This window comes from Podarcis gaigeae (genome assembly GCF_964106915.1).
Source record: "Podarcis gaigeae genome assembly, chromosome: 15".
Classification (NCBI taxonomy): Eukaryota; Metazoa; Chordata; class Lepidosauria; order Squamata; family Lacertidae; genus Podarcis; species Podarcis gaigeae.
In genome coordinates, this window is record NC_139692.1 from 18,979,614 (window position 1) to 18,994,215 (window position 14,602).

The following is a 14,602-nucleotide window of genomic DNA, read 5'->3' on the forward strand; positions in this document are numbered from 1 at the left end:
TTCTGGGAAGATCTTGCATAGCCTCTGGAGGCCATGAAATCTCATGAGATCTCGTATGGCCCTGTAAGATTTTGCAAAGACTTTCCCAGAACTCAGTAAGAAGTCTGAGAGCTTAAAAGCTCTTTCCACACTGGGAAAACCTGGCACAGAAAGAGCTTTCAAGCCCTCAAACTTGCATGGGTTTAATTTGCATGATCGCATGCTGGCCAGCCACCAAGTGCCTAAAGCTGCAATCGGGCAAGTTAAACACACGCAAGCTGCAAGTCAACTGTACATGTATTTTTGCACACATTACTTAGCCGGAGGCCAGCACTGCAAAGTTTGAATTCTGAAAGATGGTTTTGTTTTAGTTTGTGTCTTGTTTCGCCAAGTTCCTTTCCGGGTAGGTTTGCCTTCAAAATGTTGACTGAATCAAATCCCTGGTCTCTGGAAGTGCTTCAATATTCTTCTGCAGATCTTCCAAAATTGCTGTTGCAGACAGGTAATAATTACAGGGTTCGATTTAATGCAGAGCTACTTGCACCCAACCCACATTTAGACCTCAATGACTACAGAAGCACACCACACATGGGCTCTAGCCCCTGTTTAAAGGTGTTCGTCTTGCAGAGACTTCATTGCTATTCTACCCTGCAGGTCAACAGCTTTAAATGAGCTAGAAGCTCTCTTTACCACGTCCAGTACTGCATGCACAAAAAGGTCAAGATAGACGATGGTGGGCTTGCTCCAATTTCTGACAGGCCTCACTCCCTTGCTGTACTTCTTCAGAAGCCGCCGGGTCAAGCGGTGCAGTGTGGAGTTCCTGGGTCGCTGAGTAGCTGCAGCCAAAGTACCTGGCAAGCAAAGAGACTCAGGTAATTAAGTGTGATGGGAACATGACAAAAAGCTGACAACACTTTCTTGGGAAGGGCTGTTCTTCCTGAAGCACTTGGACCCTTCAGGATGGGACAAAGAGCCTAACAGAGAGGTATTAACTTAAAGCCTGGAGTGGGCCAGCTGGTACGTGGACTACCACCTCTGGTGAAGTAAGGGTATCAAAAATGCAGCCAATAAAAAGGCAAATCTTAAAAAAAAATGTAGTATAAACATTGACAACTGGGAAACACGGGCCTGCGAGTGCTCCAGCCTTTACCAAAGGTGTCGTGGGCTTTGAAGACACTTGAACTCAGGATGAAAGGGAGAAACATGCTAAGAGGAAGGCCCACTTGGAAAACCCTCAGCATTATCAACTCCTGCCTGGAAATCCATGTACCTACTGTGGAAGGATGTGTGGATCCAGAATTGGCCTTCACAGACACTTACAGACTCACTGTTAAGACCATGTTTATGGAAGACAGTCTTACTCAGCTATGAGGGATCGCCAAAGAAGAAGATATATATGACTGATGCCCTTCTTTGGAAATTAAACCAGTGTCCAGACTTTAACATTCAAAAACTTTACTTGCAGAAGCTTACACTTATAGACGAATTAAAACAATATTTACAGTCACATGCTTATCCAAGCATGGGCTTACAGTCTCCTTTTCTAACTTCCAAACAACTGCATTTTCCTGTTTCCAGAGCTCAGCGCTCAGCCTTCTGTATCCCAATGAAGCCATGCTTTGCAGGTCCTATGAGAGATTTCCACCTTCTTCTGCATTTTTGCTCTGTTTCTTACAAGCAAAGAAGAAACACTCGAACACACTACAGTATTCAACTTAGCAGTGTTCACAGTCGATTGTAAAACACAGCCATCTCACCTCAGATAAAATGGAGTCTATCCTTCACTAGATACCTCCCATGTGACTAACGTTAGCCAATCACACAAGAATTACTAGAGAACTCTCTAGAATTCAGTTACCAACCATCAAATTTAAACACATAGTAATTCATACATGAATTTACAATTTCAGTGAATTAAATTACTATACTTAACAACCCCCACAGAGTCCTATCCTTTTTCTAGTCTCAGCCAGTGTGGTGCAATGCTTAGAGTTTTGGACTATGACTGGGGAAATGGGGTCCAAATCCCCTCTCAACCCTGAAGCTCACTGGGTGACCTTAGGTCCATCACTGCTTCTTGGCCTAACCTACTTCACCCTAAACCACTTTCTCCAACTCATTGACTGAAATGTGTCTTCTTCTTCTTCTTCTTCTTCTTCTTCTTCTTCTTCTTGGGCAATCATTCATAGTCAAGTAAGATTGTCTTCCATCAACACAGTTTTAAAAGTGAGTCCGTAAGTGACAGTGGAGGCCAATTCTGGATCCACACATCCTTCCACAGTAGGGACATAGGTTTCCGGGCGGGAGTTGATCATGGTGAGGATTTGCCAAACATGCCTTCCTCTTAGCACATTTCTCCCATTCGTTCTGAGTTCGAGCATCTTCAAAACCCATGACACCTTTGGTAAAGGCTGTTCTCCAATTGGAGAGCTCGCAGGACAGAGTTTCCCAATTGTTGGTGTTTATACTACATTTTTTAAGATTTGCCTTGAGAGCGTATTTAAACCTCTTTTGTTGACCACCAGCATTACACTTTCCATTTTTAACTTCGGAATAGAGTAGTTGCTTTGGAAGATGGTAATCAGGCAACTGCACAACATGACCTGCACAACATGATGTTGAAGAATCATTCATCCTCACCACCACCATATCTGTATCCAAGGCTGTGATCCTGTGTATACTTAGTGATTTGGATGTTATAAATTCCCAGTGAACACAATGGAACTTGCTTCTGCACAAATATACTTTGAATCAGGCTATAAGATCCTTCAGGCTTCTGTCCCTACCAAGGGAAGCAGAAGGAGTAAAGCTCAATCTGGTAATTGGATACATTTGGCATCAGTTGTCAAGTGCAGAGGTTGCCTGTGGTTAGGAAAGAGAGTGGTGTTAGTTTGGCTTTTGCACTATTTCTGCCTTTCTCCTCTGACAGCTCATGTCACCCAACAGCCAGCCTACTGCCTTTCACCAAGCTCTGAAGTCACTTTAATTTTTAAGATAATAGACTATGTGTTTCCAGTTAATGGGCTTTTGCTTTTCATTCAGTGTTCTGCAGATCTCATTCAGGAATCTAGACCACAGAAGTGAATGTGGAATAGGAATTAGTGAACCCCGAAAGCCACATGGTTTGGGAGCTGATGAGATTGTGCCTGATCCTGTACTCAGATAATTTAGTTCTCTCTCTCTCTCTCTCTCTCTCTCTCTCTCTCTCTCTCCCCCAAACACACACACACACACACAGTCAAACCCACCCACCCTTTCCCCCATATGAGCAAGCTTCTTTACTGGAACAAAAAAATAAAATCTGTTTGCATAGCAGGAGAGAAAAAGAGCCAGGGATGCGGGAGCATTTGGGTGGCGGGGGGTGGGGGAGAGGGAGATACGGAGACCCAAAATTGCATGTGACACATTCCTGAGTGGCCCCTCAGAAATGCAAAAAGATTCTCTCCCCCGCCCCCTGCTCACTGTTCCAGCTGGCCCTTGGGGAGCTCAGCCTCACCAACTCATTGGGCTGAAGCAAATTGGCAACGTGTGTGAGCAAAATCTAATCTGCAGGGTCCGAGATGTACGCTTTCTCCCACTCGCCAGGCCTCTGATAGCTGTTTTGATGAGCTGCTGAAGGGACCAGAGTTCCAGCAGGAAACTGTAAATGAGATGTCCTCTCTCAGCACGCTGAGGCTGCTTATGTCCATTTTTTATGAAGGATGCCATGTCAGGAGCTGGGCTGGGAAGCGATCCCTATCTTTGATCAATGTCACAGCAACCAGAATGTTACGGACAGGGCTGCAGGTGTGTTATCCTCAGCAGAGCCTGCGGAATAGCAAGCCCTGATTTCATCTCAGCCAGGAGGCAAAAGCATATTTCCTTCCTCCTTAACTGGAATCAGAATGATAAAAGGAATGTTGTAAAGGGGAAACTGGAATCAAAGTGGCCTGAAGAATAAACTTAGTTTCTAAACTCAGGGAATATACCCTAGAACAGGCATGTCCAACAGGTAGATCATGATCTACTGGCAGATCGTGGGGTGTTCCTGGTAGACCCTGGTAGATCTCTGGCCCCTCAGTGATCCCCTCCCCCCCCAAAAAAAACTTCGGCTTCGGCTTTCCCAAAAAAGCTCGACAATTATGGCTTTCAAAAAAAACTCCACAACTCTGACTTCCTAAAAGAAGCTCAACAACTTTGCCTTTCCAAAAAAAAGTTCAACAACCTCAACAACTCTGGTAGATCACTGCCAGTTTTTTTTTTATATATACTGTGAGTAGATCGTAGTCTATTAGGAGTTGGATGTCCCTGCCCTAGAAATATGGTTTGTGTTCTTGTTAAAGACTTGGTGGGGGGTATGGTTAGAGTACAGACTAGGACGAGGGAAACCAGGGTTCAAATCCCCACTCAGCCATGAAGCTCACTGGCTGACCTTGGGCCTGTGTTCGTTAGAGAAAGAGGTATGATATAAATGCATGAATCAATCACTCAATAAATGTGTCAGCTGTTAAGAGAGCAGGTGCTCAAAGTGCCAAAATATTTTATTATGCACAACATCTTTCAAAATTATGAACTTGCTTCAATAGTGGCTGTGCTTCTCACCACCAACTTGTAAATATAAACACCTGTGGCTTTCACCTTTGCTGTTTTATACCGCATCTATTGATTGATTTCATAAAATTCAAAAACCACTTGATTATAAGAAACCTCGAAGTGGTTCACATAAGATAAAACAGTAAAAATAATAATTGTAACCTTACTTTAAAGTACCTAAAACTTAAAATACGAAAACAGATTAAAATTACCTCAACTTTCTTAGTATCTGTGTAGGCTTGTCAAAACAGAAATGTTTTCAGGAGGCACCAAAAAGAGTACAGTGGAACATCGGGTTGTGAACGTGATCCGTGCGGGAGGCACGTTCGCAACCCGTAGCGTTCGCAACCTGCAGCACCGAGACTGCGCACACATGTGACGTGATTCAGTGCTTCTGCACACAGCGCCAAAACCCAGAAGTAACCCATTCCAGTACTTCCAGGTTTCATCAAATCCGTAACCTGAAAACGTGTAACCACTGTACGTGTAACCTGAAAACTGTACCACTGTACAGTGAAGGCACCTGCTTAATCTCAATAAGCAGTGAGTCTCAAATATGCACACTGTACTGGTCCCAGGGGGAGGTTTCTGTGAGGCGTGCTCAGAGTCTGGTCCTGGGTCACGGGTCTAGAGACAGTCCACCCAGGACGAAGCAGGATCCAAAGCAAGAAGCCGGGCGTGGTCGGGAACTCTGGAAGAACAGGGCTGGGTGCTGGCAGTAGCAGGTTTCCAGCGACGTTGCTCCTGCAACCTGGGACCGGGCTGACTGGCCTTTATCTTCTCTGAGGCCAGGGTCGGTCCTGGCCCCCAGGTGACCCGCGTCTTCTGGCCTTAAGGCGAACACTCCTCCTGGGAGAAACCAGTTCCCTCCGCCTCTCTGCCCTGAGCCTCTGCAGCTCAAGAGAGGCTGGAGGGTTACTGGACCCAGGGGGAGACTCACCTTCCCCTGACAGGGCTGGGAGAGGCACACCTGTAGGCAATATGTCCTCAATCACCTCCGGAGCCAGAGTGGATTCACCTGGTGCCTGCTCCTGAGGATCCGGCACAGGTGCAGGTGCTTCAGATGCAAGGCCCTGCCCCAGCTCAGCCGGCCCTAGAGGCAGAGACTCCTGTGCAGGCTGGGATTCCTCCGGTTCAGCCTCTGAATCAGATTCCCAGGCCATCACACACACACTATGAATTGCAGTAGTCTTAACTTGGAAGTTGTCAGATATCTCTGCCCAGGAATGGCTGTAGCAGCTGACTATCAGGGTTCTGCCAGTGACTCCCATGGCCCGGTTGCCCAGGAATGTACAAAGACAAGGAAATGTTTCTTACCACTCACTTTTTATTCAGTATTTACAGAGAGAGGCTATAGAACCCAGCCTCTTGGATAATGGCATTGTCCCAAGTGAATCTCCATCCCCCATCTCTCCCACTTCCTCTTTCGTCACTTCTATGGGTGCTGCTACGTGCCCTTTGTCTTTGAGCTCTCTGCTCTCCTACTTTCAAGGCTTGCCAGGTTCTGGGAGGGGGGTCTGGAATGCTTTCTAAAGACACTGAGCCCATCAGCTGTCGCCCCCTTGGTGCTCCCTCTTCCTCCTCCTCCTCTCCCATGATTTCCCAACTTTCCCCCTCATCTGCCTCTGAGCTGTGACCCCTGTTGTAATTCTAAACCATCTTCCTCTTCCTCCTCCCTGGAAGGGTCAAGCTGGGGAGGCAGTCTCCACCATTTCTCCTCTCCCCAGTCCCTGACACTGACACACCAGTCTCATCTGGTAAAGGCACTCTACCACACCTGGCCCTCTATGACAAAGCTGGGTTGAGGAGCACCCCACATTGTGAACCTGATCTTTTGGGACAGTTGTTCCAAAACTCTTCCCATCATGGACGAGCAGAAAATTCCTGAGGATCTTGGAGAACCACTTAAAGATTTTTTTTGCCCACCATAGCAATTGGAGAGCACAATGCTAAACGATGCGTGCTTTTTAATTGTGCTTTTGCAGACACAGACCACCCGACTGAAGCTCACGGACCACCAAGGGTTCACAGACCAGTTTGGGAAGTCCAGCTTCCCAAGATGGGGAATCTGTGGCCCTCCATATCTTGTTGGACCACAGCTCCTAACACTCCTGCCCACTGGCCAGGCTGGCTGGGGCAGATGGGAGATGGAGCCTACCAACATCTAGAAGGCTACAGCTTCCCCATCCCTGCTTTGGGGTAAGTGCTGCCCCATTCATAAATACAGCTGCCCCATTCATAAAATCTGCATCAAGCAGATTTTTAAGCTTGATGCAATCCCAAAAACAGTGCAATGCATGGAAGTCCTGCTGAAGACTCAACGCCCTCTGGCCTGTGTCCAAAATGGAACCAAGTTAGAGACTTTAACCTGCTACACCGATTCAGAAGTCAAAACCGGACGTTTCCATGGGGACAGCAATGCTCGATGGAGTTAATGATGGTGCTAAAAATAAGCTTAATAATGATCAATTGTCGGCTGTGGTGCAATATCGTTGCGAGCTTTGTGCCCACCTGTCCCCATTGTGGCTACCACCAAGGAACGTGATGCTTCTGGGCTGCGTTCCAGCAAGAACTGTGGAAACAAGCAACGTGCTTGAGCTAATGTCAGGGACAGAGACGGCTCTCATCATTAGCAGCTGCACATTTCCTTCGGCAGCCTGGAAGCGTTTGCAAATGAGGCTCCTAAAACTCAACTGTCAACGGAGCTAAACGAATAGACGTTGTTGATAATAACAACACCTCCCCTGTGCAGGAGCACGCAGGGAAGTAAGGCTGAAGTGGCCACATTTCAAAGCTGCAAAGTATCTTTGGGGTATTAGCCCCCTGTAGCAAACATTCACGTGCTTTAATCCTACCCTCTGGGAGTGTCAGAAACATTCCTCGCCAGTTTGGCCGCAGCTTGGGAGTTTTGTGCTGCTTCGGTGAGACTCTGGGTTGTGATAGAGAGATACCACCAGAAGCGTGATGCAATCAAGGGAAGGGAGATGCTTACACAATACCTTAGCATCACTGGAGCAACTCAGAGAGGGAGAAATACTTGTTCCTCATCAAGAACCAGGAATGTCCGCTTGGCTCCTCAGTACATTGGCTCCCAGTACGTTTCCGAGCACAATTCAAAGTGTTGGTGCTGACCTTTAAAGTCCTAAACGGGCTTGGCCCAGTATACCTGAAGGAGCGTCTCCACCCCCATTGTTCTGCCCGGACACTGAGGTCCAGCGCCGAGGGCCTTCTGGCGGTTCCCTCATTGCGAGAAGCAAAGCTACAGGGAACCAGGCAGAGGGCCTTCTCGGTAGTGGCACCCGCCCTGTGGAACGCCCTCCCATCAGATGTCAAAGCGATAAACAGCTACCTGACATTCAGAAGACATCTTAAGGCAGCCCTGTTCAGGGAAGTTTTTAATGTTTGACACTTTAGTGTATTTTTGGTCTCTGTGGAAGCCGCCCAGAGTGGCTGGAGAAACCCAGCCAGATGGGCGGGGTACAAATAAATTATTATTATTATTATTATTATTATTATTATTATTATTATCCTTGAGATTTTATTTATTTCATAAGATTTATACACTTTACAGGGGACGGGGGACCTCAAAGTGGTTTACAGAGAGAATAAAAGGATAAAATTGTAAGCAAGAATAATTAGCAACAATAATTTAAGACTTTTTAAAAGTTAAAATAACAATAAACTAGAAACAGATTAAAGCTTGCATCAGCTTTCTAAAGATCTGGTCAGACTTGTCTAAACAAAAAAGTTTCATCAGGTACTAAAAAGTGTGCAGCAAAGATGCCTGATATCATTAGGCCAGGAGTTCCAAAGGGTAGGTGCTGCCCCACTAAAAGACTGAGTTCTTACAAATGCAGAATGAATGTTACGTGACACCTGTAACCCTACCAGTTCTACCAAACAAAGCAGTCAAAAGGGAGTATATGGGGTAAGGCCATCTCGTAGGTGCCTGCACCACAAACTAGATTTAATGAACACTCATTTCAGAGTGCTTTGTAAACTGATAGTCATAGCCTCTTACATACTAACCTTTTATGCTCTTCCACTTCTGTTTAGTGCTCCTAACCCTTCTTTTAGATTTTTATAGTACCTCCTGTTTTAATAATTTTAGCTCTTCAAAACATTTTACAGATTTTAAATGATTGCACCCCACCCTATTGATGCTGGCCTATGACCGTAATAAAGATCTGATGATGAATCTTGTAGGTAAACTGGTCCCAAGTTCCAGTTACAGATAGGTAGCCATGTTGGTCTGCCATAGTCAAAACAAAAAAAATTGCTTCCAGTAGCACCTTAAAGACCAACTAAGTTAGTTCTTGGTATGAGCTTTCGTGTGCATGCACACTTCTTCAGTGTGTATCTAAAGAAGTGTGCATGCACACGAAAGCTCATACCAAGAACTAACTTAGTTGGTCTTTAAGGTGCTACTGGGAGGAATTTTTTTTGTTTTGGTCCCAAGTTGTTAAGGGCTTTATATACTAATACCCAGTGCAATTTTTCTAGAAAAAGAAGTGCCAGAACTCACTATGAACACCTCCCTTGTTCTCTTCTAATGGCAATGGCGCCCACCTGAGAGGTGCCGGAACTGAGTTCCAGTGAGTTCTGGCTGAAAAATAGCCCTAGTAACACTTTGAACTTGGTCCAGTACCAAATAGACAACCAGTGCAGGTCTCTGAGCACAGGTGTAATATGCTGACAAGGCCTCACTCCCATCAGCAGTCGTGGAGAAGCACTCTGCACTAACTGCAGGTTCTGGATCAAGCACAAGGAAAGCCCCACAGTAATCTAGTCAAGAAGTAACCAACGTATGAATTACTGTGGCCAGCCTTTCCTGGGTAACTGTATTCTGCACCCATCACTCCCAGTTGCCTCTCTTTTGTGCAAAATCATGGGTTCACACACACACAGAATGTCCTGACTATAATAGTCTTGCACACAGAGAATTTCCTTCCCTAAAGGGGTTGAAATCCAGCATCTCTGCACTCATTCCACCTCCTGCAAATATGTGCAAGGCACGAGTCCTGCTTTTGTGCATGCACAAAAATCATGCGGGCAAACCTTCTCATAGGCTGTGCAACTTCAGACTGCAGGGGGAAGCTGGCAGTTTCATATGTCCCCATAAAGAAAACAATCACCCTGCTTGTATTGGTTTGTTTGCTTACTTGTAGCATTTGTACGGCTGCCCATCATTCCCTGAACAGCTCACAAGCAGAAAGCCAGGAAATGCAAGATGAAACTATCAAGATTTTAAATAGAAAACCCAGCAAATGGCAGCATAAATATTTGATCAGCAGAGAAGAGTAAAAAAAAACCAGTTCTGCAGCAGAAGTAACGGTAACACGACGGTAAAGAGGGGATTACAAGTGAGATATTAAAATCACAATTTTAGAAGTCTGGAGAGAACAACACCAAAAAGTATTCAAGAGGAACTCACAAAGCCAAAATGTAAGCTCAAAGCAAGGTCATGGGAGTGGAGTAAGGGAAGGTGGATTTTCCGACCATCAAAAATGTCTTCTCCTTTGGGTGACTAACTACTCTATCACCAAGAAAAGAACAATGCACATCACTTTAAAAAGAGGACTAAAAGGGGACACTGATTTGCATGTAAAAAATTTACATAGACTAAGTTATATGTATAGATGTGCATTTGGAGACAATTACTCTAGCTTTAATAGAAATACAGTTTATCTCCCCTCAGTGGGGAAGACATGGGGCAGGAAGCCTGTGTTTATGCTCAGTTTGCTGTCCAGGTGCTGAAATTTGTTGATAGGTAACTTCTAATTGCCCCTTGCTCTCGCTCTGTAGAATTCTTTAAACTGGGCAGCCCATCAAATAGAGAACTGTCTTCTGTACAGCAGCACACGTGGCCACCCTACCTTGGTAGCCAACTGTTGCACCCCACTTGACAGGGCACTCAGAGTAGGGCCTGGGAAGTGGATCTTGAGTTTCAGGTGGAGGTCTCTATGGGAAAAGATGATCTTTCAGGCACCCCAATGCCATGAAGGCTTTAAAGGTGAGAAACAGCAGCTTGGACTGGGTCTGCGGATGAACTGGGAGCCAGCACAGCTGACAAAGCACAGGAGTCATGTGATCAAATCACCCAATCCCCACTGTATTATGGACCAAGTGAAGTTCAGATACATGTAAAATCCGGCATGTTTCAAAGAAGGGGTCTCAGCAGCAACCACGTTTTCTGCTTGCTTCAACACCTCCCCCCACAAACAGCACTAAAGCATGCAAAGTGCTGCGTTCCAGGTCAAGCCTGATTGCCACCTGATTTTGCTGCATGTGTGAACAGGGGCCCTAGTGGCTATAACATCAAGAAGAATTCCACCACCTTATTAACTTTCAGGGTGGACTTCTGGCTAGCTTGCTGGTTCCTTTTCTAGCTCACTGGTTGTTTTGTGTGCATTTTAACCTCTTGCATTAGCTGACACAAACCACCCTGAACTGTGAAAAGGTGGCTCAGAAGCATGCTAAATGAATAACTTATGACTCGCATACTTGACTGCTCAGGCGTTCAGCTGAGAGTCATCACCAAGTGCCAAGTTACTGAACAAGAAATGTGAGTGTATGAATTGACCCAGTGATCAAATCTTCCCTTCCCTTCCACTCTCTCCCCAAGTACTATAGTCAAAACTGTAGCCTTCTCAGGGCAAGGACCTGCTTAGGTTGCCCTGAAAGATGCCATGTATACAGATGGCAATGGAATAATAACATACCTGAAATCTTACCTGCAACAAAAATGAGGAGCAGGAATACCTTCATCATCATCATAGCTACCACCTGGTAACTCACAGAATCTGATTTTTCCCAGGAAAGGACTAATTCTCCAGCATCTCATCAGAGGAGCAGACAATTCTTAAGCAGGAAGTTCACCTTCTCTCTTCTTGTCCGTTTCTTCATTACACATCAATGAAATGTCCAGCACCACCAGTATTTCAAGCTCTGAAAGCCTTTCTGCGCTCCCACGAGATCTAACACTCGCCACCTCTTCTGCTTGGGAAAGTGATCACAGACAGCATTTTAATTCCGCTGACGTGCTGGTGCTAAGTGGCTGATGGCAATTGGTCTGGAGATGGAGAGTTGAGGTTGTGGGGGGTAAGAAATCCTACTCCTAACAGGATTTCGCAGAATGCTTTTACCTGGGAAGCTGTCTTTGCAATAATAATAATAGCATCCCAAATAGATCCTCTGCATCAGACTTATGCACTGGCATCTCTGGCATTGACAGCAATTAACCTCACTGTCTTGAATTACCTCGGGTAATGGAAGCTTTCTATTGTCTAATGAAGAACAATCACTAACACCGTAAGCCAAGGAGGAGGGAGGCTGGTGTTGGGAGATCCAGACTGCATGTCATCTTCTCGTCTCAACTCCCTTTAATTAAAAGACATGCTGTGCTGTGATGGATGGGAGAACTTAACAGCCTCATCTCAGAAAGGAAAGGAGAGCCCTCCTTTCAAGCAAGGTTATTCCAGGGGACCTGTCCTCTACCGGACTGGCACTGAGGTGCTGGCAAACACTTTTTAAAAAACAAGGGCAATGTTTTAGAGGGAGCCAGTGACTTGGGGAGCAAATCAAAGGGGCACCATATCTATTGCCTCTCTTCCAATGTGTACCAGTACAGGAGCAAAAGATTCTTTAACACACACACCCTTTCCACTTCAATGGACCAACTGTTCCTTCTTATCCACTCATTTCACTTAGATTCTTACAAATGGGGATGGCCGTTTTAATCAATTTTATTGCCCCTCCTCCACCAGTAAGTCCCAGGACAGGTTACAACAATTTAATATTATTTTTTGAAATTGTTTTTATTTGATTTTACAAGTGTAAAGTTATAACAATACCAGGTACATATCCATGTACAATGGTACCTTGGGTTACATACGCTTCAGGTTACAGACTCTGCTAACCCAGAAATAGTACCTCAGGTTAAGAACTTTGCTTCAGGATGAGAACAGAAATCGTGCAGCAGCGGCGGCAGGAGCCCCATTAGCTAAAGTGGTGCTTCAGGTTAAGAACAGTTTCAGGTTAGGAACGGACCTCCGGAATGAATTAAGTTCTTAACCCAAGGTACCACTGTATAAAGATTTATCTGAATCTCGAGACTTCTCACCATCCCCTCCATGGTTCCTGTTGTCAACATTTTCAACTGCATACTATTTCATAATCTATATTTTGTATCTGCCCATATTGTCTGTAGCATTTGTTACATTACAAGTGTTATTAGAATCCTGCTGGTGTTTTCGTCTGCTTACAGTGCTCTCCTAAATAAATTATAAATTTTCCCATTCTTTCTTGAAGTTTCTGTCTTCTTGGTTCCTGAGCTTTCTGGTGAGTTTTGCCATTTCAGCATAGCCCAGCAGCTTGTTTTGCCATTCCTCTCTGGAAGGGACTTTCTGTCTTCATTCCATCTCTGGGCTAGAGGAATCCGTGTGGCTGTTGTCACATACATAAAAAGTCTTTTCTGCTCCTCAGGGATGTTGGCACCTACAATTCCTAATAAAAAAAGCTTCTTTTTTTACAAAAGTTATTTTAAACATTTCTTCCCCAATTCATTATATATCATTTCCCAGAAAGCTTTTATTACCTTAGACAACCACCACATATGGTAAAAGGTACCTTCTTTTTCTTTACATTTCCAGCAGGCTTTTGTACTTGAGGTTACAACAATTTAAAATACAGTATCAAAAACAGTTGAAACAAATGACAGTCACATGAATTTGGGTGGATCCAGAAAGCACACATCTCAAGTGTCAAAGACCAGGGCAAAGAGGTGTGTTGGAGGTCTGGCGGAGCCTCTCTGCCAGGTCTGGGGAAACACAGGGCCAGGAACTCCATGCAGCCCCCAGGCCCTTCTATCCAGTCCCTGGGACTCTCTCAAGGGCATGCCTGCTCTCCCTGGCTTACATTCTTCACTAGTCCTGCTCAATGTCCTCCTTCGGTTCTTTAGCCTGGCAGGAAAGTGCCCCTGAATTCCTTCCTGGGTTGAAGATTGAGAGATGCCCATGTATAGAGAAACTTTGGGCTTTTGCATGGCTGGAATTTAGGCTCCTCTGCAAAGGTGGAAGTCACACCCATTGCTGTGCCCACTTTTGCCTCTGGCCTTACCCTGTTTGATGCGCCTTCCCTCAAACCAGTTTCTTTCTTTTTATTTATATAATTTTTATTCAATTTTGTGTTTTACAATTTAGAATATTCATTTATACAACCTTAAAATATCAACGACTTCCCTTCTTCTCTTTCCATGGTTCCTTTTACAAAGCATAAATCTCTGCATATTTTATATAAACTAAACCATTGAGTATTTCATTATTACTTCCATCAAAACTTATTTACACTGTTGAATTTATCTTCATGCTGACAATATTTTCAAGCTTACACATTTCCCCCCGCCCCATATATTCAGTAAACAATTTTTCCAATCTTCTTTAAAAGAATGTTCTTCTTGTTCTCTTATTCTATATGTTAGAACTGCAAGCTGCACATATTCCATCGGTTTAAGTTGCCATTCTCCTTTGATTGGGACCTCGCTCATTTTCCATTTTGGGGCTAACAAAACATGGGCCGCTTTAGTGGCATAAATAGCCTTTTTTGACACCTGGGAATTTCCATCTGACACTCAAACTAGTCTCTATCTGATTAGGAAGCAGAAGCCACGGTTAAGCCGAGATGTGTGTGTGAGGGTTTTCAGGCAGCCGTTGCTCACGTGTGGATGTCAGTTTTAGTGAGCTGGAGTTCATCACAGAAAGATAAATCAGAGAATGCAAATAGGGCGAAGGAACACACAAACACAATGCGAGAAAGCAATTTGTAACACAACCGGCGGAGTAGGGTGGGGGGACACATTTCTAGCTGCTAACATGTACATAGCCTCTGATCCTGCCAAAGTCAAGGGCTTGGACAGATACCCTTTGCCATGTGCCTAGGATACCCCTGAGGCTCAGGACTCTGAACCATCACCCAGCGGTGGAGCAAGCTCATTGGGCGCCTGGGGTGGTGTGTGTGCCCTGCGCCCAGGGGCAGGGCCACATGCATGTTGGGC

General features: G+C 45.0%; 1 protein-coding gene across 5 annotated transcripts in view; it reads right to left on the reverse strand.

Annotated features, from left to right (window-relative positions):
* HTR3B (5-hydroxytryptamine receptor 3B) overlaps positions 1 to 14,602 on the reverse strand; it is a 31,809-nt gene that overhangs the window by 13,253 nt on the left and 3,954 nt on the right. Inside the window, exons 1-2 of one of the 5 annotated variants that reach the window (XM_083714074.1) lie at positions 11,286 to 11,954; positions 758 to 830 (exon numbers count right to left, since the gene is read on the reverse strand). The exons of 1 other annotated variant lie outside the window; for it this stretch is intronic. In XM_083714074.1, the coding sequence (XP_083570200.1) occupies positions 758 to 830; positions 11,286 to 11,395 (183 nt within the window). In that variant the 5' untranslated portion in view covers positions 11,396 to 11,954. Of the gene's footprint in view, positions 1 to 669; positions 831 to 11,285; positions 11,955 to 14,602 lie in introns of those variants that run through there. 3 more of the 5 variants (XM_083714075.1, XM_083714073.1, XM_083714072.1) reach the window with 3 other exon arrangements.